Consider the following 20,182-nt stretch of genomic DNA (forward strand, 5'->3'; position numbering starts at 1 on the left):
TATGTTAATATCTTCCATCTTATGTTCATTATAATCTATGCAGAAAGCCTAGATTGCAGTAAACCAGAGCTTGGTTTACTGTACAGGGACATGAATCACCAGCATGTTGGAACGAATTTCAGCCAATTCAATTCAGCCAATTCCTGGCCCCCTTACCAAGGCTGGAGGGAAGGGGATTCTGCGCTCTTTGTTCATAGTGCCAGAGCCCATCCCACCAAGGCTCATTAATAAGACAAGTGTGGTTTAGTACCAGCTCTGGTAAAACAGCTGTCACATTAATAGAGGTTGAACGCAGACCACAGTGAACAATGCATTGGAGGGGGCTGAGAAAATCCATTAAGAAATGGGATGAGAAACTTCTCAACAGCGTGCGTAATTGTTACTTGTGAGGGTGAGAACTAGCGCTGCAATGCAACGTTAGGCCCCCAATCTCCGAGCTTTGTGACAAATGTGTTTCAATAAAATATATTTCGAGACTTTGTTATACAAGACTATACAGTTGCTTCCAAGATGCATACTTAGCAGCCCAATCGTCAGTCCTTTGCCTCCATGAGAAAACTCGCCGTGCATAGCATTTCTGAAAGAAGAAACGCAACGCCTAATCAAACGCAACATAGTTTTGTGACCAAGCTTTCCGAGCATGCTGCTAAAAATGTGAGTTGGTGACTTCGGCAGAAATAAGCCAAATTGATTCACATGGCATTAACCAAGTTCTCGCAATGCCCATGTAAGTTTCAATGTGGGATGGTTACCGTGCACTCTCAGATTGGTGCACTCTGGAAATTTGAGCCTGGGCAGTGGCACAGTGCCTAGAATGCATTTTCGACTGGTGTGCATAGTGTCCTATGCGAAGCGCAAGTCAATCTGCTTCTTGAGCAGGGGTTGCGGCGACGTCGTCACGCCGAGTTTCGGTTGGTTCAGATTGGAAGGATAGTGGGTAGACCTCTATGCTAGCTGCCTCGAGGTCTTCCTACAATCCTTCGATCGGAGCCAATCGGAGCTTGGTGTTCCGATGTCACCGCAACCCCTGCGCAAGAGGCAGACGGTCTTTCACTCCCCATACCCTCCCAGATCCACAGTAGTCCCAAAGTAGCAACAAATAACGTCGCAGGAGCCGGCATGTCACGCTGCAACATTTTGAGATTCTGGCCTTGGGCCGTACGAGTTCCGGCAAAAACTATGAGGGAACGCGAGTGTTGCTGTCGCCAGAGATGTGTGAACTCTTGGCTGTTGAAGCTTCCGTGGACCATCAAGTTGGAGGGCGACCTGCAGCGGAACAGGCGTAGCTAGCAGATCCACCTCTGCTGTGGTGCCACGGCCAGGATCACGGCACACAACAGCGTGACACTTCCGAGAAGTCATTGTGCAGAAATCGAGGAACCACATTCGAGCGTATGTAGCTTGCACCGACGTCACTCAGTCAGACATTATGGGGGAAAGGGCGCGCGAGAGGGTAGCTTTTGCTGCGCTAACGAGACATTTTCTGCCGCCAGGAAGAGGGGCAGACTTTGGGGAAAGGGCGCGTGAGAGTGCAGCCTCTGCCACATTAACGAGGTGCTTTCGGCCACCAAAAAAGAGAGGTGGACTGAACGTCGCGTGCAAGCTACGTATACAGCAGACACACTAATCGGAGGCATGCCTTAGGCGCCGTAGTGCCGGTTATCTGTGTTTGGGACGGGCACTCAGCCATACATCTTAAAACATTTGGGGCAAGGGGGAGGGGGGGGGGGGGGGGGGGGGGAAGGAATGCTGTACTTGAGCTCTAAAACTTGCCGGTAGCCTGCAGGGAAGGGGGAAAGTCAAGACTGCTACCAGTGCAAGCTGGCGTTTGAATGCAAGACACACAAAAAAAATCAATATCTATGGGTTTTACGTGCCAAACGAACGAAAGGCATCTGGCATGCCCCAGCTAAGGGCTGAGGATTCATGTCGATCACCAGAGGATCTTTGAAGTGCAGACGAAATCTCGGTCACACGGTGCCTTCTTCGCAATAAGCCTCACCCGCATTGCGGGTCTCTCCGTCGGGATTGAAACCTTGCACTCGGGGACCCGTAGGCCGACACTTTGCCTCGGAGGCACCGAGACGGCAAACGAGACACTGTTTATGCAGTTGGATCAACGAAGTGCACCGCTGTCATGTATTTCACGAGGCTATAATGACGACCTTAACTGTTGAAAATAAGCTTTCATACAAGTTGCTTAGTGGCAATTTCAGTTTCCTGCACTGTAGTCTGTATTTTCCAACTGACACCCGTAAAGTGTCTCAGCTGCAATAAAAATTAAAACCTCGGACTGTCGTAGCCGTTGTTCGGGTATAACAAGAACGGTTTATTGCAGGTTAAAGGCAATATGTGTGGTCAGCGACATACAGCCGTGTCCTCGCATGGTTGCGCCGTTCTCCCCGTCCGCTGGCCCCCCGGAGCGAGGGTACTCCGTGCGTAGGCGCGTCGCGGCACTGCAGTCGGCGGTTGCTCGCAATGCCGCTCACGACAGACAAGGGAAGCGAATGACGGAGACGATTAGAAAGAGGGAAGCCTCCTCAACTTAGTGGCTTCGAGCATTTTGTCATTGCTTCTTTTGCGCTATTTTGTGCCTACTACCAACTAGCCCAGCAACATAGGTACTTTACAACGGGGGCAACATGTATGTTGCTTCTTTTAATGTTCCGCTTGTCTTGTCTAACGTTGTGCACTTGCTCTTTTCTGTTTCAACCTATTGGATCAGATTGGATTCCTTTTTCTTTTATGTCGGGACGATCATAATAGCACAGACCTGCAGCTGCTGGATCTAGCTGGACTGTGGGCCTTACACAGGAGCATCAGGCAGCACTGCTTACCGTTAAGGACTGCCAGCATGGACGCATCGTCCATCCACTCCCTGGCAAACCTTTGGGCAGCAAAGTTTTCGCCGAGACTCATGTTCTCCAGCAAGAACTCCCTGGCACAGACGCTGTGTCTCAGGTTGAGGGAGCAATGTCGCAAAAGTTGAAGAGAGACGTGCGGGAGGTTCAACGCCTCAAAAGGATACTGACTGCTGAAATGTCTTTCGGCGTCCATGACCCATTCGACCATGTCTGCTATGGAGGGTTCGGTTTCGGTCCTCAGGCAGATGTCTTCAACTCTTAGACCCTGGCGCTGCTCCTCATAGGCATGGAGGGCTTTCTGACAGGCACCACTCAGCATGTTTTGAGCCCTCTTCAACAACTTCCTGAAAAAGAATAAAAGAAAAACTTGCGGACCTCAGTGAGAATAGTGATGCAAAGGTTTGAAAGAAGCAATCATTGTGTGGAGATGACAGAAGAACGAAAGCGGTCTCAAACACAGCCGAATTTTATTGTCATGGAATCCACTTATACAGTCGGTATAGACGCGTAGGATGGGACCTGCATGTTAGTTTAATTTATCCGGAAGTTTGAATTAAGAGCTGACGAGGGTAGAAAGTTGAGCAAGTTGGTGATTCATAATGATTAAAAAACGCAACAAGACGACACAGTTCTTCTGTGTTCGTCGTCTTGTTGCGCTTTTTAATCATTGTGAATTAAGAGGGTTTGAATTAATGAGATTCCACTGTATTGGTTCTGAACTAAAAAAGGGGGTGGTTATCTACTTGTGGTTGTGTCCTCATGTAAAGATACAGGTCCTTTGCAATGGACAATCTTGAGTTCACATCTTTTGTTTGGTTGCTGGGTAGGCTGTAAATTATAGTTTGTAAAATCTAGTTTTCCTGCCTTTTGTTCCTTATGCCACACAAAGTTTGTACCCGGAAATTCTAGATTACCGATGCCAAGGTTGCTTTCTTGGAGAGAGCGTCGTTGGAAAGTTTCCTTTTCCCCCTTTGTTAGTTCAGAACCAATATACCATAATATCCCGAGTCATCGCCCAACCCCTGCCGCCTGAAATTCATAAAAATAGGTGTGGGCCAAGTCTCAGTGGATAAGCACAAAGAGTTTAAAAAAAGCTAGAAAAATGACAATTTTTTAGAATGTAACTAGCTCAGCTACACAAGAGATATATTACATTCAATACTCGAATTAGTTTATTGTTTTATGCAAGAAATGCTCATGAAAGAATGTTTGCAAAGTTTGTTGCTTGCATAATAATAATAATTGGGTTGTGGGGATATTTATACAGCGTGTAGTTGGTCTGCCATTAAAGTTGCGACGAGTCACACGCTGTAGATGAGCAATTCAGCCAGTGGAGTACAACCGCTAGCCTGGGGTCTTTAACGTGCACCACGCAGTAGTGATACACGACCGCACGCCGGTACGATGCTCATTCAGATCGAAACGGGCAGGGGTTGGGAATTAAACCCAGGGTCTCTGGGTTCTGCAGCGCGAGCGTTCGCTCCACGTCGTTGCTTGCATCAGCGTGATGAACACCGCCGATCGGCATACAGCGCAAACGTTTGTTTCATGAAAGCACCTTTCTAACTATGCTCCCTTCGTTAGTAAAAAAAAAAAAAAAAAAAGAAACAAGAAAAAAGGAAAACACAAACCAGGTGTAACGAGCGAGCAGACGAAAGAAGCAACGAAGAGCGATGCTGGGGAAGCGAGAAAGCCGGGGATCCCGTTAGCAAGTACTTTGGTGTCGGGCCAAGACGGGTGCCTTGTCAATCAGAAGCAGCAGGCTCTTGCACAACATTCTTGTTTAGTGCATACAAGCGTGCGTGTGTGCACGGCAAATTGAGGTGGCGTTGCTGCGAGGCATGGACGGCACCACGAACACAGGGCTCGAAATGGGACGCTTTGCAAACGCCCGTGTGTAGCGATCTTGACCTTACACTCTGCGGTTACATTCCAGGATGTGAGGCGTTCGCTGACCTTGCAATCCCTGAATCGGTTATTGCTTGTGTTATCTTTCTGACTGTTTCTTTGACCGAACAAACATTCTTGTAAGGAAAACAAAATCTAATTGTGCTATCTCCATCGTTTCCCTTTTGCACGCACCTACTACGACTCCGGGGTTGCAGAAATTGTGGAGGAAATGCGTAAACAAGGAGAAGTGTCTTTCCCTTCTTCGTTTTCCTTTGACTCGGACGTCCTCCAATTGTAAGGTCCATGGCCGCGTCATTCGGGTAGGATGAATGCTCGCGGACCGCGGAGTCCATGTTGGGGTGGGCAATCACTCCGTGTTTTTTTGGAAATCAATATTTTCCCAGAAAGTGGGGTGGGCAATGACTCGGGATATTGCAGTAAGTGGATGCTGTGGAAATAAAATTCAGCCGTGCTCGAGACATTTTCCCTTCTTCCTGTTTTTCTGTCGTCACCGCAGCCTCCGGTAATTCCATAATAATGAACTTACACTAGCTCACTTGTGCCCTCACGTTTTGTCCGTTAAAAAAAGCAAGGTGCCCATAAATGCAACGATATACCCCAAAACCAGCCTTTTGGCGACGAAAGTTTTCTATGGTACCGCTTGCTGGTGCAAATTTGGTCAAGTTACAACTAAGGTTTTAAGTTTACAGGCTTTCTTTTTTACTTTGAATTCTTTCCACTTAAGCAGAATGAACACTGGAGAGGAAGTCACCTCCTATACAGCATTCACTCTATTAAATTGGAAAGAGGTGGGAGGAGCTTCCCCCAAACTATTAACCTGTCACCAACTAGAATTAAAATGCCGGTGCATTGAGGAGAAAAAAATAGTGTGTAAAGTGCCATTTGAGGCGTTCAAGTGCCGCGTGACAATGCTCCTACTGAGTGTTCAAGCGCCGTCCCTTAGCAAAAAACACATGCTTTCAGCATGTTGCAGCCGAAATTTGTAAGCCTACTTCCTGTGTACTTTTTTTTTGTTCTCTGCCGATTTAGGGTATGTGGGCCATTAAAAAATACCAAAAAACCACAGATTGTATTTCGAACCAGCTCTGATGGTACAATGTTTCACTTGTTATCTTTCTTCTTTATGGTATTTGAGAGGAGTTCTCATAATGTCAAGGGGACTTTTCATGGTTTTTCTTTTTATGGTTTTAGTTTCTTTGCTTGCTCTGATGTTTCTAGCGATGGCTTTTGTCACTGAAGAACATGAGACCCAAACTCCAATATATCATTGATGATGTTAAAAATTTATGGCAAATTGCTTGGCAATTGTTAAAAATGCCTAAGTTCACGGTGCTTTTTACCAGATAGTTTAACGCATACCATGTCTACACTTGATAGTTGTTCCTAGAATTGTAGTAGGGTGGATCGCGGATCGGGGCTTGTCTTGTTAAGGTCGAGTGGCACCAAAGGCATCCATCACTTGAAACCAGCTAATGCGTGGGACTCTATGGGAAAAACGAGAAAAAGTTGCCGTTTTCCTCGTTTCTAAGTTGTTGTCGGCACTGACCCTTTTTGGCTGCTTTTTGGGAAGCCTGCCAAATAGCCTTGTGCACAAACATTAAAGCTGACATCTCTCTCAGTTCTTATAAATAAATGTTTTGTGGTTGAGAGTGATTCTGCTGGGCGAAAAATGTAGTGCAGCTCAATGAGACAAGAGTTGCCTAGAGTTACCACAGACTCGGTGGTGGTTTCGATGAGTTGGGTTTAGCAGACGACAAAGCTTGAAGGCTTTGCAACAAGGAATTCGCTCACTCCCGGAAAGCCGCTGTCAACATAGAGCTTTTTCGCCATTCATCAACTTCTAGGCTTTCCCGAGGACGGTCTTATTGACGGCAAGTTCCTTTGTGTACTCCACGACAGCAAGCTTGCCGGCTCAGCTGTGGGTGCTCTCGCATGCTTCATTTTTTAATGGATGTTCAAACACTTGACAGATACTGATTCAATCTCTAAACACCCAATATAATGATCGCAACACATCATAAAATAGTTGCCTTCGAGCACAGCATACAAGCTTCAATATTTCTACTTTCGTGTGTTCCTCCCATAGACTTGTGTGTATTGCCCAGAGGTCGGCATTTTAGGTCGCCCTCACTCACCCTCACCCTCACAGCCACACTCACCTAAGCCCCTCACTCACCCTCACCCTCACAGCTACACTCACCTTCAGCCCCTCACTCACCCTCACCCTCACAGTCACACTCACCTTCAGCCCTTCACTCACCCTCACTGAACCTCACGGCCCTCACGCCCCTCACGGCCCTCACCGCCCTCACGGCCCTCACGCACTCATAGCCCTCACGCCACTCACCGCCCTCACGGCCCTCACGCCACTCACCGCCCTCACGCCACTCACCGCCCTCACGCGCCTCACCGCCCTTGCGGCCCTCACACCCCTCACGCCCCTCACGCACTGATGGCCCTCACGCCACTCAGGCCAGCTTCAGATGGGGCAATTTCGCCCAGAAACTTTACATCGTAACACCAGCAACACGGGCCACCCGCGTTGGTTGCTGCAAATTGCAGCAATTGGTTGCTGCAAATTGCAGCAATTGGTTGCTGCAAATTGCAGCAACCAATTGCTGCAATTTGCCATCGTCATCATAAAATTTTATTTTTCTTGCACTATTTAGACACAATTACGCGTTATAAACGTGTTTTTATGCATTTAAATCTCGTTAAGAATACTAATGCACCTTTCTGAAACAGTTTATTTCCAAAAAAAACTATTGATTTCAAACCAGAACCAAGTCTTTCGGTGTCATCATCAATGGCACGAGGTATCACGTGAAAATTTTGCGTCCCTGATTGGATGCAGCCGCTTCAAACGCATTCGAATTGCTCCGAGTTGCATGGCCCTCACGGCCCTCACGGCCCTCACGGCCCTCACGGCCCTCACTCACCCTCACACTCATGAATTTTCCTGGTTCAGAAACTCACTCACCCTCACCTCACCTGTGAAAATGAGGGTGAGTGAGGGTGAGTGAGGGCCCTCATGAGTGAGGTTTGCCGAGGTATGGTATTGCCTGGTGTCAAGTAATATCCACCAGTGGTGCGACCGACGGGCTCACGATCCGCGATCCAGCCTACTACACTAGAGATCAGCGAGCAATACTACTGCTAATCGGGCTGACAAACCAGGCGATCATCCAGAGCCTTCCATACTCTCAAGCTTCACTCTCTCAGTCAGTGCGCACAGGTTGTCAAGCTCGTCCCCGCCTACCCCTCTAATCACATGAAATCCCCGTTAGCCGATCAGCGTTGAGCACATCGCACCTCCTCTCCCACCTGCCAACCAATCAGTGCCGAGCCACGCGGCCGCGCTTTTATCCAGGCTTCACTTTTATCTTGACTTCACGAAATACCAAAATAACCAAAGAACGTTTCACGTTAAAATCAGGGGAGCTGGATAATTAGGTTACATAAGCATGGAGAGGAAAGCATATATACTGCTCGCTGCGCGTCTGCCTGTGGGCAACTGACGGAACACATATGTCAAAATAACAGTGTGACTTGAGTTCAGCACCTTCGGATGGCGCTTGAACGCTCCGCAAAAGTTCTAAAAAACTGAGAAAAAATAAATTAACGTTTTGAGATGGTCTGTTGTTTGAAGCGAGCTGTGTTCTCATTCTCAACCCCCATGTTCAGCTTCGATAAAAATCAATGCCTTCTGCACTTACACGGTATTTTCCAACTTGGCCTTCTCTTCGAGCAGTTCGTTCTCCACTTTTCGTATAACCCGCTGCCGAATGTCGGGGTACCTGGACACGAGATTCGACGACACTAGCTTGGCCGCAACACAACTGGACAGAATTTCGCTGAGCGTGAGCACGGACGAGAGGTGGGGTCGCGATTCCTCCATGTGCTTCTCCCATGCCGCTTTTTGGTCCCTGATCATGCACATGGCGTGCTTGAACTCTCTGCGCAAAGGAGACACTTCGTCGTGCATCGAAGGCCCAACTGCCATTCACGATTGCCGCTTCTCATCGACGGCCGAAGCACAGGGCCGAACTCGAAGTGGCCGAAGTGGCCGAAGGCACCGAAGGGCCAAAGCCAACGTTACGCCAAAGCCAAAGCTGCCAAAGTGGCCGAAGCCACCAAAGTGGCCAAAGCAGCCAAAGCAGCCAAAAATACGTTTTCGTATTTACTGTTTTTTTTTTTTTTTAACATTGCATAAACTTTATGTTGTAAGATCAAGAAAAACGGATTCTTTCTGAGAGTATGAAAACATATTTTAGTATAAACAAGAAAAAAATATTCTATTTTTTCTTGAAGCCTGGCGCGGGTGCTTTCAGTCACATTCGCATCAACAGCACACTAAATTTTTTTTTTTTTTTTCAATGTTTTTTGTGGACGCAGTTCCAAGAATCCGTTTTTCGGCTTCCCTCTTCGTTTGTAAAGCTCGAAAGTTCGGTACATTTGCGAAGAGTGCCGACGTTGAAGAGTGCCTTCTATCACTGAGTCTAGGGGGTAACCGGAAGATCGTTCGGGAGCGGTAAGCTTCAGAGAAACGGTAAGCCGGTGTCGGAATTCCCGAAGAGGTAAGCGGCACTGGGACCTGCCTGGAACCTTCAGGAAGCTTGTCTATCGTGCATCAGCCCACACATGTTTCTTTTTTTTCCCCATTTAACTGTGATGGCGGTTTTTCATTATTGTTGCATACTTTAAATAAAGGGGCTATACAGAGTCAAATTCCTGTTTCAGAAAATTCAGAAAATGCATTTGCGATAGCTCTGGGACAGCTATTTTGAATGAAGGTGCTTATAATAATAATCTATTTTTGCAGAGAAGTTCTAACCCGAGTGGCTTGCTCGTCTAGAACAGAAAGGCGAGAGCCCGTGCGCTTGTGCGTCTACTAGCCACACCTGGGGCAGGAGAAAAACAACGGATCAAAACATAACAGAAACATCAGAAGAACAACATGTACACGCTAGAAAAAGGATCGCGAGAATGCGCGGCGAAGGGTGGTTGGTTCTGTCTGGTCAGTAGGGGGGGGGGGAACGAACAGACAAGAGGCGGCCAAGAAGTCCCTAAGGGCAGCCGGGTGCACAGAGTTAGTGTGGCGCACAGTGTGTGCAAGCTCTGGACACTGGCTGGCCGGATCGCTTCCCTATTCGCATGTAGGAGCCAAGAGGGTGCCCTCCATAGAACTGTCGAGCAGCCAACACAGTAGACCAACCCAAGCCACAGTCTGTTGGTGCTGGCGGCCTTGAGCCTCGTACGGGGGTGCAGGGGCATGCTGGCCCAGCATTCGAAAATAGAGAGCCCGGGTGGCCCGACACTGCACACCTTTGAGTCTGTCGACCACGTGGGCCTGGAATGGATGCCACACAGCAACAGTACTGAAGCCTAGGCAGGACCAAGGCAGTATATAGTGCACAATATATTTCAGGCCCCCTTGGCTTTTGAAACACTGGTAACAAAGCCAAGAGTTTGGCGTGCCTTTGAGGCAGTGTTGGTGATTTCGCGACAGAAGTCTAGAGAAGATAACTCCTAAGATAGGAATCAACTGAATGACGCCAATTGGAGTGCCTGACAGGGTGTAAGCTGAAAGGGAAGTAGAATGACTTGGTGAGGTGCGTTGCAGTGCTAGTGCTTTTGTGCTGGCTTATTGCGAGGTTGTTGGTTCTAGCCCAGCAGCCGATCTGGTCAAGGAAGTCCTGGACACCTGACACAGAGAAGGGCAACGTTACTGGGGCCAGAGCAGTGGTGTTGTCTGCGTATTGGACAAGCAGACATTTGCTAGATGCAAGCATGTCGTTGACATGTAATAGAAGGACTGTTGACTGTACTGTACAACTCTCCCTTGGAGACGACATCATTAGCCAGGCGAGCTGGTTGTTAATCGACATACCCAAGGCAGAGGTGAAAATTTACAAAACAACGTCTCAATGACTTTAGACATGGTTTGTCCTTTTTTGCCTCCGTCTCGGGTTTCAGTATGTCGACAAACTCTCCCTTCACGTTCTAGCATATTTGCTGATTTGATCACCTTTTGTTTTTGCTTCGGTTCCAAGTTTTCTCTATAGCCATGATGCAGTAAATGATCAGCATGGCCTTGTCATAAGTGATGCCAAACAAAGGTAAGTGTTTTATTGTTTGCATATTGAAGTGAATTAGCTGTAATGCTGTGTATGAGATGGGGGTTTCATTGAACTGCCTTGATCTTTCCCCAGATTCAAGACAGGCACTCATTTTCGCCTACGCTTCCCACTTGGAAGTGGGACACCAGTATTGGTTACCAACCAACCCAAGCCACACAAATGTTTTTTTTAATTTTTTTCTGGATAATGAACATGTCATGCTTGCTTACGTCTCTACACAGTTCTCCAGATTCTACACCTCTGGACCAGGTTCAGCTAGAATTACTAAATTGCCTCGTCTTGTAGTTCATTCATATCAGCTCGAGGAAAGCTTTTCTTATGCATGACTCTTTTTTGCACTTCAGCTGCTTTATTATTCTTCAATCACTACATTGACTCATTGAATGGGAAGATGGTGTTTTGGCTGTGCGTGATGCTCTTTGGTGCCCTGATCCAGACGCAATCATGTCTAGTATATAAAAAGTTACAAGTGTTACCAGCTTCTATTATGCTGACAGGCTTTGTAACGGAAGCTATCAGTCGTTGCTGCACTTGTGTTTAGTTTCACTTGCACATGGTTTTATGGTTTATGGTAACGGAATATCAATGATGCAAGCAGCTTTGCTTACACATCACAAAGATTACGCTCAAGCTATTTGAAATGTTTGTGCCTTGTAATGCAGTTTGATACTCATAAGGTATTTCATTCTTTTTTTCTTCCTTTCTTTATAAGCAAAAGGTAGTGATTTGAAGCTGTGTAGTCCTTAATGTCTTGTTAACTGCACCATGTCGGTGACATCTGAATAACCAGAGTGACAATTTGAACATGTCGGTCATTGGCGCATATCATCATAGCTGCGGAAATGTCCAAGACACTCATAAGCTATGCAAATATTGAAGAATAGCTGTTGCTGTGTGTTATCTGGATTGTAGGCAAGCATCAATTACTGTGTTGTGTTTTGAAGTGGATTGTGCAATTTTTTCATCTCTTAGTTGCCTTGTTCAATGCTGTTTGTGTTGTCTAGGTCAGAAACAGTGTGGGCAGCCTTTCATGCGACAGTCTTTTTATTTTAAAAAGGGTGCTTTTGAAGTATGTAAACTTTTAGAAATCTCTTGAAAATTTATTGAAGACCAAAGCTGAATTGTGATGCATAGTACAGGTGTACATGCTAGCCTTATTAAAGCAGGGTGCATTGATAAGAAGAGATGCATTATAAGTGTCCCTTGTGCATTGGAAGTGTGCAATCATGCCCACCAATTCTATGGGGCTATCCCCATGCACAAGCAGTTTTTGTAGCCTCTGGCAATTCCAAGTGTTGAAATATAATGGTTCAATCATCTAAACATTAAAAAAAAAACATTAAATAAAAATCTGGCTTGTTTTTTAATAGCAATCAGCAGTGATGACAGTCGGTTCGTCTAACAATATTTCATCGAAAGGTATTTTCATCAGAATTACAGTTTTTCATCAACATCATTGTCAACTAAACCTGTGCTATGCATGGTGTTAACCTTGCATAGTGCAATTTGTTTGGAAGCCTAAGAATAGGGCTCACTATTATGTTTTTGCTGTATTGGTTCCAGCAAATGAAGTTAATCCAGATGCCCAATGCAAACAACCCAGTAAAAAAAAAAAAAAAAAAAAAGTAAACTGCCGACGAAATGCCACAAGAACGTGTGGACACAAAGTGAGATTCTGTGAGATGGCACAGTGTCGACGAAAAGTGTGTAGAGGAAAACCTGCTCACTAAACATAGTTCCGTGAAACTTGTCTTTGTCTTGTAGAAACACGAAACAATACGAATCCATCAGTGGAGGGAGGCCCTAGTTTCTTTAGTTCAGACTAGTCAACTGCTTGAAAGAAATGATTGTAAAAGTAAAAGGGTAACCTAACTGGTAGTTTCAGATATAATTTTTGTGAGCATAGTTTGTAATAGAGTAAGATTAGTTCCGACTATCCCAGGGGTTGGCGGTTCCCATCGCTCACAACCCAAATGAAACGTTTGGGCTGCCCGCCTCCTAACGGACGTTCCGTCTGCTTCCATTAGGTGCCAGCTGGGGAAACTCCGCGGTGCTTGCCGCCCCGGCCACCTTCGTGAGTGGCGTCGGCTTCCGCTGCGAGCAGTGCCCCTACGTGACCCCCAAGCAAGCCCAGATGACCTTTCACCTCCGCAGCCACGCCGGCCTGCGTGTCTACGAGTGCGCCGTCTGTCGGCTCCTCTTTCAGACGCAGAGCCACCTTAACACCCATATGCACACGCACACGGGGGACAAGCCCTTTGCATGCACCCTGTGCAGCGCCACGTTTCGGCGTAAGGTGGGGCTCGTGGAGCACATGCGAGGACACACTGGCGAGATGCCCTTCACGTGCGGCATCTGCAAGTCGGCCTTTGTGCGCAAGGGCACCCTCCTAGACCACATGAAGACTCACACCGGGGAGCGGACGTACAAGTGCAATTGGTGTCCGCAGGTGTTCCGGTCGCGGGTGGCCAAGCACAGACACACCCGGAAGACACACGACCTGTAGGCGGGGTGGTAGTGTAACGTGCGTCTGACTGGCGCACCTATGACGACTTCGTCTCGTGTTCCTCGATGCTTGCCTTGTGATGTTGCAACTGCCTCGATCGTAGCCGGCCGCGATCTTGGAGACGACACGGCAGAGAAGGCGTGTAGGAAGAAACGCCCTCTCTGCATGGCTTGTTCTGCAGCGGCCCCATGGGTGACGAGAACTCGGGCAGGCGCGTGTTGGGACGCCGCATCAACAGCAATGCGTGCTTTCGCTCAGCAACCAGTGGGATTGCGACGCCAATGACACGATCTGTAACTTTGTTTTACCTTCCAACGTTTCGCGATAGATGCTACGAGCCGCCAGAGCCAATCCATAGCACGGAACATGTTGCACATCTTTGTGGTTGAGGGGAGTGATGCGTGGAGTGTGAAGTCGTATTGCACGTGCGATACACTGAATTGACTGACATGGCTTGTAGCGTTCGTTGCAGTACATTAGCGTCGTTCGATTTACTTGCACCTCCTGCACCAGTACTGAAAAGTGTAGGGCAGTGTACTTCTACTGTGTATTGAGACACGACCGGAAGTACACTGCAGGTAAATCGAACGAGGTTGTTGTAAAATAAAACACCGACTTTGTCGCCATTTTTGGATTGTTCTGGATGCACGGGCGGTATGGGATGCTGAATGTGCTAGTGCAGGATGCGTTCCAGGCATCGTAGCTCTACCATATTGGCGAGGGCATGGGTAAACGAAGCAATAATTAGTTACAAAGTAGGTTCCCACTTTCTTTGGAGCAAAGAGTTTGTAACTGCTTGCCGAAGACCAGTTCATTTTCTGGGTCAACATTTGCGAGTCCGTACTCCTACGGGGTAATCCTAAAACATGCGAGCTGATTCATATTTTTCCCCCTCCCCCTTTTTTTTTTTTATTGGCGGATATTCAATTTTTGGAAAACGTCTATGCCAATGTATATGAAAAAGAAAGGAAATTCTGAATGACTAGGAATGGTGTGTTGCCATTCGAAGGAGAGACATGCACTGTGCCCATGAAGTACTATGATTTGACTTGGAAGTTTATAGAGAATCTCTTATTTTCTTGATTAGAAAGGTACTTGGCTCCGTGGCCAATCTTTTCTCTTCTTTGCACCTTTCATATTTTCTCTCCTCCAGTTTTCAAAGTTGCTTCTATATACTTATTCTTTTGTAAATGCCAAATTTTTTTTTTTTTCATATCCTGTTACATAGTAGTCGTTTTCATTCTCACAGTGATTTAAAGGCGAGATTTTTGTGCTCCTACTTTGGCGCCCACAAGGTATAGTGTTAGTCCAGTGAATAAAATGAGGATGTGTTGGTTAGCGTTCCCAACTCGCAATGTTTTTCCCCCATATTAATAGTTCCATGCTTTTAAGGAGTAAACTATTTTGGTACCCAGAGCGGAGGTGAAAATGTGACTGAACGTCTCGCGCCTGTTCCACGTAGCATAGTGACTGAACAGAAGTGCATTTCAGTCGCTGCATAGTGATGCCTCATTAAAAGTTCACACGTTCACAGCAGCAATAAACTCTATATTGGTGATAGGTACCAAGTTGTATACAGATACTCTATCTATCCTTCCAGCATAACTATAACCTTTGGACAACTACTGTTGCAGACAAAATTCTTGATTCCCACCAGTATAAAAGCTGCTAAAAGTGTGCCAGTAAGCTGACTATTTTTACTATTCTGAGAGCTCACGTTGCACTTCCTTCATAGAATACTATGGAAGTTTCACACTTGTTTACTTTTTTAAACAGTTTGAACTATGAGGTCCCGAATAAGCGGGGTTTCTAGATTTTCATTTCTCAACAAAACTATTGGTATATGCACACAAGATATTTTTTTAACATAATTGTTGTAAAAATTAACTGAAGCTCTCATCGCCTAGTCAGTGTTTATGTTAACCGCATTCTGCATTTCTTGGTAAGTACTGTGTTAGAGTCATTGTAACACTTCATTTTCGAACATGTGCAAGCAAAGAGGCTCGAACAACCAAAGAAACATTTGTCATAATTGCACCGTTGGCAAAATCGGTCACTTTCTGTGCTGCTGCTTGTTTCAGGTGTGCTCGTATGTGTAGTAAACCTCGATAAATGCTAATCTCGTGTTAGACGAACAAACGGCAATTTATTAGTGAAGGGGCCGGAAGCTCAAACTTAAACAAACAAATGAAAGGACGGAACAGGGTTAAACAGCTGACTTAACAACTTGTTAAGCATGCAACCAAGTAGATTTATCGCACCAAATTCTGCCAGAAATAAAGACTGGAAATCCTTATATGCGGAATGCAAGTTAGTCTGCTCCCGCAGGGGTTTTGGTGACATCATAATGCCGAGCTCTGATTGGCTCTGATCGAAGGATAGTGGGTAGACCTCAAGGCAGCCTGCTTTGAGGTCTACCCACTATTCTTCAATTGTAGCTCGGATGTCACCACAACCCCAGCAAAAGAAGCAGACAAACTTGCGCTCCGCATTAGAGCTCTGCATCACTTTTATGTGACCAGACAAGCAGTTACTTTTATTTCAGGCTCGAGTGTAGTTTTTGACATAGTACTTTGAAAATTATGATATATTCTTTCATTTTAGTGTTAGCAAAATGTGTTGCTGCTCCGACTAATGTCATTGATTAGCTCGGTAACAATGGAGACAACCACAAGAGAATGGGATAAGGCAGAAAGTATATATCCAGCAGGTACAGCGGCAGGCCCAGACAGCACACCCCTGAAACTCGTTAAGACGCTAGGAAAAACAAGCATATTAAGGTTACAGCATGTGATTAATGAAGTAATTGTGGGAAGAGAGTTACAATGATTGGAGACTAAGTAAAATGAGACTTGGAGGAAACAAAGACACCATTAAGTCATATCGCCTGCCTGTAATAACAGTAACTTCGGTTCTATACAGAGTAGCTATGCAGATAGTAAAGCAGAGAATAGAGGAATGGGCAGAAGGGGGATGTGCAAATACTGGGTGAGCTCAACAGCGGATTCTGAAGAGACTAGAAGATAACTTATTCGTCACCGGAATGTATAGAAATAGCAATGAAGGGCCTAACTCCTTTATGGTTAGCTTATTTAAACATTAAAGGAGCATACAATAATGTAAGCCAGGAAAAACTTTGGGGTCAGCTGAAAGAGTATGACTTAGATGGAAATTTGGTCAGGTCTCTTCAGCAGGTGTACACATGGGCGTACCAACCAGGGGAGCAACGGGTGTGCTTGCCCCCCCCCCAGTTCTCAGAGTGAGGAGCAAAGCATGTGTTTTGCCCCCCCCCGGAAACAGCCGCCACTGGGCAGGGCAAACACTGGTCGGCGGCGCCCAAGGGATACCAAAGGCACCACCTTCCGGCCTCTGGGGGGGGGGGGTTCTGGTTTGCCCCCCACTCAAAAACAAGTTGGTACGCCACTGGGTGTACATAGACAATAAGGTAGTCATAACATCAGAAGCAGGAACTACACAACCCACAGCAGTAAAAGAGGGCTCAGGCAGGGCTGTCCACTGTCACATCTGCTCTTTACGATATATGTTGATGAAAGGGAAAAGAAATTAGAGCAGAGCAGCTCAGGTTTTGATGTGAGTTATTTAGAGAGAAATGTAGTACAGGTAATACCAGGACTGATGTATGCGGACGACATAGTAATTATGGCCGATAACCAGGATATGTTACAGGAACTAGCTGGAATATCTGGGAAGGAAGGGGACACCTTTGGCATGTTTTTGTAGTGACAAGTCTGAAGTAATTGTGTTTTAACGACAAAAAAGGGGAACCCCTGAGAATACAAGACGTTGTAATAGGTGTAGAAATTATATCTGGGTGTCTGGCTTATGATGGAAGGAAATACTAGAGGAACTTGAAGATAATGTGATTAGAAAAGGGAAAATAAATTAATCTATTATGAAGCTCAAGGCACTGTGAAACATAATAGATATGAAGTGGTCAGAGGTATATGGAAAAGAGTGATGGTACCAGGACTGTCTTTTGGCAATGGGGTACTGTGCATGAAATTAGAGGTTCAATCAGGATTAGTAATTCAACGAAGAAGCATAGGCAGATTGGCACTGGGAGCACATGGAATTGAAACCAAATGACAGGGGTACATGGGCTGGTTGGCCGAAATGGATGATATGCGGTGGGTACATGAAAAATTTTAACACAAAATGGACAAACCTAACCCAATACTTTACATTTATACACCTACACATTAATGATGGGCCTGAGCAGACTGTATGGAGAAGGGAGTGGAAGATAGAGAGGAAAATCGGGGAGGTAAGAATGGTAGGAAAAATCGGCTCTAACAATGTACAGGCCACAAAAACGGGACACAACAAAGGAAAATGTTCTTGACAATTTACTGGGGAGTTTACTGTTTGAGGCGAGAACGGGCAGCTGATATTATATGCTGCCTGCCATAAGAGTTTTAGTAGATCGTTCCGATACCTCCGATAGCCCCGATAATAGAGAGTTTTAGTAGATCGTTCCCATGGCTCCGATAACGATACCCGATACTCCGCCACCACCTCCCTTGCGCATGCATAGTATCCTTATCGGGGCTATCGGAGGTATCGGAACGATCTACTAAAGCTCTCTAATAGAGAGTTTTAGTAGATCGTTCCCATGACTCCGATAACGATACCCGATACTCCGCCACCGCCTCTCTTGTGCATGCATAGTATCGGTATCGGGGCTATCGGAGGTATCGGAACGATCTACTAAAACTCTCTAATGATACTATGCATGCGCAAGGGAGGAGGTGGCGGAGTATCGGGTACCGTTATTGGAGTCATGGGAACGGTCTACTAAAACTATAATGTGAGCAAGACCCAAGAGCACTTCTTCAAGTGCACGGGGCTTCGCCCTGCCCTCCCTGAGGGGGTAACAGATTTGGCCGCGGAGCCCTGGTTAGAGAAAAGGATTACAGACACGGAGAGGCGATTAGAAGCTGGGGACAAGCGGGACAGAGAAAAATTTGGACTCTCTCCCGCGTGCCTCCGGCTCAAAGTCTCACCCCCATGGAACAGATGAGCGACAAAAACGGGCGCCGCACGACCCAGGACCAAGGCCCAGGGCGCTGTCACGCTGTTACGTAGACCAATGCCAAGCTGCGCGTCACTGCGTCGTCTGCGTCCGCACAAGTTGCCATGGAAACTGGAAATTGCCGCGCGGCGCGTGCCTTGCTTTAGTATCTTTTTAGACTTCTAAGCGGCGCAAGCTACCTACCGGCGTCACCAACAGACATGTTGTGTGGTCTACACAATGTGTTACGACGGCAGCGGCAGCGGACGTGTTTTCGAAAGCTCCCGAAGCTAAGCATTTTTTGTTTTTTTCTCCTATTTAGCTGTGCATGGACTAGGGACGGTAGTTTTTGGTAGCAGTAGGGACAGGGGATAGGATAGTTTTTAGTTTAGTTAAGTTTAGTTTTTTGTAGGCACGGGAGTCTATCAACGGTGCCACATGGCGGGGCCACGTGGCTTTGTTTGAATGGTTGGCGGGAGGGGTAGCGGCGTTGTTTAGAAGACACGTGGGGAGAGCGGCGTAGAGGCAGTAGAGGTCTGCCAATTCCATTTATCGAGTATATATAGCGTAAAAAGGAGGGGAAATCGGCTAGATTTGAGCAGCAGAACACGTGGTGTACGACGTGTTCGAGATTAGGGCCGAATTGGGCTGGGACCGGAAGTAGGGAAGAATGGCGAAGAAGGACGTTCAAGTACAGTGCGGGGAGTGTCTGATCTGGGTTAGTATGTCGGAAACTAGGTTCGAGAGCGCTGAGGAAGCGGAGGCAGGAGACTTCCTATGCAGGTTGTGCGTCCTACAGGCGCGTCTAGGCAGGATGGAAACCGAGAACACGACAATAGTCGCGCGCGTTGTGGAACTGGAGAACCAACTGAGAAGGGAGAGAGACGAGCGACAGGCGCTGGAAGAGAACGTAGAGGGGAGTCGGACAGAGACGGTCGCCCTGAAGGGTAATGGCGGACAGGCTGAGAAGCAAAATGACGAGGCGCGGTCGGCCACCAGCGTGGGCGACGGGGATGGGGACGACGACGGCAGCGTCGGACAAGGCTACGCGGGGGCGCTGACGCAGAACAGCCAGAAGAATAGAGAGACAAATGCGGTGAACCAGAAAGGGCAGTTGGCAGGGGGCTCGACTGGAGCGGGCCCAAGTGAGGAAAAAAGGGTCCTTGTGGTTGGAAGTTCGAACGTGAACAGGTTCAAGGCAGGGCTCGCTTGGAAGGTAAAGGACGATGAGAGGGTCACAGTGCAGGCGTACCCGGGTGCCTGCATCGGAAAGGTTATGGAGGGGGCAAAGGACCACTTATGGGACAGCATGGACGGGCAGAACCTGGTGGTGATACACGCTGGGCTGAACGACGTTTTACAAGGAAGGGAACAGAACCTGGGGAGGCAAATCGAAGCCGGGGTGCGGAAACTGAGGGCGACAGCTGAAGGGGTCCAAATCGTCATGTGCACGATTCCGGAGATTCAGGGGCAGACTGTAAAAACGGAGAGGAAGGTGGTCAGAGCAAATGCGGTCATAAAGGGACTGGGGCGGGAGCTGGGGTACGAGGTAATTGATATTAACAGAGAGGTGTACCAGCCAGCGTCTGCCAGTCCATTCGTTGCGGACGGCATTCAATCACTACCGGGAGCACACCGGAAGGAGGGTGGGTCGGAGGATTGGATGCACAGTGAGGTATTCTTTAAATACACACAGGTCCCTAAGGGCCGAAGCCTAGATGCCGGGGCT

At 47.1% G+C, this 20,182-nt stretch overlaps 2 protein-coding genes and 1 pseudogene across 2 annotated transcripts; 1 reads left to right on the forward strand and 2 right to left on the reverse strand.

Moving 5' to 3' along the window:
* Nucleotides 1–453: 453 nt before the first annotated feature.
* LOC8028653 (uncharacterized protein C1orf109) lies at nt 454–8,883 on the reverse strand. Its single transcript, XM_029967159.3, has 4 exons — nt 8,492–8,883; nt 3,029–3,208; nt 2,838–2,950; nt 454–577 (listed from the first exon to the last, which is right to left on the reverse strand). The coding sequence occupies exons 1-4, from the start codon at nt 8,776–8,778 to the stop codon at nt 534–536; spliced, it is 624 nt and encodes a 207-aa protein (XP_029823019.2). The 5' UTR covers nt 8,779–8,883; the 3' UTR covers nt 454–533.
* A 937-nt stretch (nt 8,884–9,820) lies between these two features.
* Nucleotides 9,821–14,837, forward strand: LOC8028652 (zinc finger protein 248). Its single transcript, XM_029967156.4, has 2 exons — nt 9,821–10,894; nt 12,943–14,837. The coding sequence occupies exons 1-2, from the start codon at nt 10,882–10,884 to the stop codon at nt 13,419–13,421; spliced, it is 492 nt and encodes a 163-aa protein (XP_029823016.1). The 5' UTR covers nt 9,821–10,881; the 3' UTR covers nt 13,422–14,837.
* Nucleotides 9,922–10,567, reverse strand: LOC121833565 (annotated as a pseudogene).
* Nucleotides 14,838–20,182: the final 5,345 nt, after the last annotated feature.

The sequence above is a fragment of the Ixodes scapularis genome, unplaced genomic scaffold (genome assembly GCF_016920785.2).
Source record: "Ixodes scapularis isolate PalLabHiFi unplaced genomic scaffold, ASM1692078v2 PGA_scaffold8__174_contigs__length_109621045, whole genome shotgun sequence".
Lineage (NCBI taxonomy): Eukaryota > Metazoa > Arthropoda > Arachnida > Ixodida > Ixodidae > Ixodes > Ixodes scapularis.

Excerpts from the sequence above, each read along its gene's own strand:
- LOC8028653 (XM_029967159.3), bottom strand. The coding sequence starts at position 8,778 with ATGGCAGTTGGGCCTTCGATGCACGACGAAGTGTCTCCTTTGCGCAGA. Across the intron at positions 2,951-3,028 it reads GAAAGACATTTCAGCAGTCA|CGTCTGTGCCAGGGAGTTCT; the intron begins GTATCCTTTTGA and ends CCTGAGACACAG. Across the intron at positions 578-2,837 it reads CATGCTGGCAGTCCTTAACG|AAATGCTATGCACGGCGAGT; the intron begins GTAAGCAGTGCT and ends TTCTTCTTTCAG.